The sequence below is a fragment of the Nannobrachium achirus genome (assembly GCF_963921795.1).
Source record: "Nannobrachium achirus genome assembly, chromosome: 14".
Taxonomy (NCBI): domain Eukaryota; kingdom Metazoa; phylum Chordata; class Actinopteri; order Myctophiformes; family Myctophidae; genus Nannobrachium; species Nannobrachium achirus.
The window spans coordinates 12,094,961-12,099,093 of NC_137821.1; the positions used below are offsets into that span (position 1 = coordinate 12,094,961).

The 4,133-nt window shown below is 38.1% G+C and overlaps 1 protein-coding gene across 1 annotated transcript in view; it reads right to left on the reverse strand.

The window, feature by feature from the left end:
* The window catches only part of LOC308297810 (cartilage intermediate layer protein 1-like), a gene marked incomplete at both ends in the record, with an annotated part of 8,600 nt that extends 7,955 nt beyond the window's left edge, over positions 1–645 (reverse strand). The window contains one exon of the mRNA XM_080741377.1: positions 608–645. Within this exon, the coding sequence (XP_080597503.1) occupies positions 608–645 (38 nt within the window). The remainder of the gene's footprint in view (positions 1–607) is intronic.
* Positions 646–4,133: the final 3,488 nt, after the last annotated feature.

A 4,133-nucleotide genomic window follows, 5' to 3' on the forward strand; every position in this document is an offset into this window, starting at 1 on the left:
CAAAGAATAAAATGCTTTGGAAAATGGTATGCATTATACCATGACTCCACTGATGTCATTAATAAAATCTCAGAAATTAAAGATTTACCTGGACAATATGGTTACCTTATATATAAATAATATATCCCATGAACGAGGCTTTTATCTTAAGGATCACACTGACCTCCCCCCAGTGCATTTATCTGTGAGTTAGCCTCTCTAGTCCTTAAACTCAACTATTTCTCATTTATTGGGGATTTCTACTTACAGTTAAAGGGCTCATCTATGGGCTCCACTTTTGCTCCAGATTACGCCAATCTTTATATGGTCTTTTTTGAGTACAACTTTGTTTTCAATCCTGAGAACAATCATTTTTGTGAAACAAATCCTCAAATGGTACAGGAATTTGGATGATGTATTTTGCCTTTTCCAGGGAAAAACAGGAATTGGTGGACTATTGGAGCTTAAGTTTACACTTGAGTATGAAACGAGTTTAATTTTTTGATATGTGGATAGAGCAAAAAAAATTGAGGCCTCATCACCAGCCACCCTATATAAGAAAGAAACTGACCGTAACACTTTTATTTTATCTAGTAGTGCTCACCCCAAAGCTCTAAAAATGGCTTACCAAAAAGTCAGTTCTACAGACTGAGACGCATTTTCCATTCCGATGAGGACTACATGGAAAAGGCCTTGAAAAAAAGAAGAAAAAAAAGAAGAAAAAAAAAAGATCCTAGAAAGGGGGCTAGAAAGGGGCTATTCTAATCAATGTATTGATGATGCCTACCAGATTGCTCTATCTAAACCTAGACCTGTTTTATTGACAAAGAGAGTCAAAAAATAAAAACCCTATTCAGTGTCTTGTAGGCTATCACCCCTCAGGGTCACATGGTTAAGAACACAATCCTTAAATACTGGCATATCTTGACATCAGATCCAGCTCTCATCCAGCATTTCAAAGACCCACCTCTTTTTGTTTATAAAAGAGGACCAAATCTAAGGGACAAATTAGTTAGCTAGCCAATATTTTGCCACCTCCTAAACATTCTTCTGGCCCCTCTTAAACCAGGGAATTACCCCTGTGGCAATTGTGCTCAATGCAGCAATACTTCAACAACCAATGTCTTTAGACACCCTAGGCTAGAATAGGGAAAACTTTTCCAGTGAGGGGCTTTATCGCATGCAACACAAAACATGTTGTGTATGTTTTAAGATGCCCATGTGATATATATCGGTAAAACCACCCGTCCCCTTAAACAAAGAATTAGTGAACATAAAAGTTCAATATGAAGTACCCTGTATCCTGTCACTTTAATAATCATTCTAGGGAATTGAGCAAATTACGCCCCAAAGAGGGGGTGATGTTGACAGGAGGTAAAGCCAGAGAGAGCTATACTGGATCCATACCCTAGAAAGTCTGCAACCTCTAGATTTATATGAGGTTTTTGACATGAGGGGTGTACTATAAAGATTATTTTTGCTTCTTGCTCTATGATGGCTGTTGCCTCATGTTTGCACAGTATTGCATTTTGTCTATTGTTTTTTGCTTTTTGTTTTGTGTAAATATATATACCCCACCTCTTTGTGTGGTGTTTTTAGGTGTCTTTTCTGTCTTAGTGGACACTGGGGTGTCCTTTGGGGTTTGTAGTATCTCTGTAGGACTAGTACTACAACTCCCTTGAGTAGGCCTACTGCTTTGACACAGGTGTGACACATCCATTAATCAAGTGATGACACCCTTTATAAATAGTCATTGTAAATGCTGATCTTATGCCTGAAGAAGGTCTATGACTGAAAGCTTGCACTTTGCCTAAACTGAAAATAAAAACTTGATTTTGCAGTTTTGAGTGTGCGGAGACTCCCTTTATTTTTCATTTTGCTCCCTTTTGGATCCAGCGCCTCACCTAACCCACTGTGTGTGTGTGTGTGTGTGTGTGTGTGTGTGTGTGTGTGTGTGTGTGTGTGTGTGTGTGTTGAAATTGATTCATGCAAATATTTTGACAGTGTTTTGTCTTCATATTTTCCCCCTTTACTTAAAGGAGGACCACTTTTCAACCTATCTTCATATAACAGGTCCTCATAATGTTCATAATGCAATTTTTAATTGCAAAAAATAATTCTACTCGATCCAAGTCTCTTAGGAGAGCTGTGGGAAGTTCAGAAATCCATAGTCTTGTGACATCAATGTTTGACAGATATATCTTTGAAAAAAAATATGTTTGATTTTTATGGGGTTGACCTAATCTCTGAATTTGACCTTTCGGTAACATGTCTATAATGCATTCTATACATACTTATAATGCATTATATAAATCATTATGAAATGAAACTGTAATGATACTGACCACGATACTGACATGACACTGGCATGATATTGACATGATACTCTACTTTAAGCACCCAATCACCATTTATTGTGATTTATAATCACACTATAATGGATTATAAAAGTGATTATAATGAATTATAACGGTGCTTATAATACGTTTGTATTACAGTTATGAGAATTATAATACTGTACATCCTTGAATAAAACAAATGTACAACTATGAAGTATTATAATACTTCATAGTTGTATTATAATACATTTTTTTTTCTTCAATTCTGATCTCATTGACCTTAATGGATTTCTTTCTGACTCTATGACGACAGCCAAAGTTGAAGTGAAAATATTCATGTCAGAACTCAGAAGCTCCCAGCCACTGAGGGTTGGCTTATTGCCCAGAATGTAATAACACACCTTTGCCAGTTGTTCCAATGTTGCCTGGTTTAGAGCTGTCGCCTCCTCTCCGCAGAATATGGGTGTCTGTCTCGGTACCTTTAGGGCATAGCAGTGGTTTACTGGTGCCACAAAAAAAAAGAACAAAAATAATCTCCCATTCATTTTTCTCTTAGACTGTATGTATTTATTTATTAGGGGCCAAGCACAAACAATTTGCATGAAGCATTCTACACACAAACTAAGGATCATTATCTAAAGTCCCTGTTGAGGAGAAGTGTATAGCGTTTATAAGCCAATGGATAATGTAAAGGGCTGTCTTTGTTAAATAAATGAGGATAAATCATCTGTGGGTGGTGGGTGAAAGTGGATAGAGGAGAGTGGGGGGTGAAAGTGGTTGGAGGTGGGTGAAAGTGACTGGAGTGTGAGTGAGTGAGTGAGTGAGTGAGTGAGTGAGTGAGTGAGTGAGTGAGTGGGTGGGTGTTTTTTGTTATTGTTGCAATTGTGTTTGTTTTACACGTCTTCAGTAGCTTTTGATCTCAGTACGGTTACACAATATAAGCAAACAATCACACCATCGACTCAGCTCACTGCTATGTCTGTACAGTTTATAAATATTAACCCAATGAGCTTGTGACTAAATATTAACTACTGTACATTGGATCTATGGGAACACATGGTTCTTTTTTTCTATTTCCTGAACAGTTTTTGGCATACAATGTTGCTTCATATCTCCTGGAATCCAAATAATAACAGTGCATACAAGGTTTCTTTATGGGTGCAATGATATTCACCAATATACAATATTGTGCATAACACAATAGGTGGTAAAGCAGAATGTGACAGGTTTGCAGTGGATGGCCAGTGAGCTGTGGACATATTGGCCATACTGGACTTGCCGTACCAGGGAGGAACCCTGGGTATCGCCATCCGTCATGGAGACATACCAGGTCTCAAGGACTTCTTGTTGAAAATACACCCTGACAATCACCCTGACAGCAGACATGAAATTAACATAGCATCGTTGCTGAGTGGAAACCTCGTATCTTCAAGTTTCAAATGTGTATGTTCTTTCGCAAAGTAAAGCCTTGCTTCATCATACAAGGCCGTCGCACAAAAGTAGTGAAAACAGCAGATCTCCAAGCACACAACGCCTCACAGTGTGTAGATCGGCTGTTTTCACTAGTTTAAATCATTTTTTAAATGATAAATACCTACAAAACTAACGGTTTTGGACATACAAGGTTTTCACCCGACAACGACGATAGGGTCAGGGAGTCTTTTGTTAAATGTTGAATGTAAGCTGCTTAAAACATTCACATCATTTCTTATGCGAATGTTCTCTTCTTGCGACTTCATGTTTCTTTGTTCAGGTGAGGCAGTTTTGGGAGCACACATTTGCGTGTGAATTTGCGCCACTTCTGTCAGAGTGGGT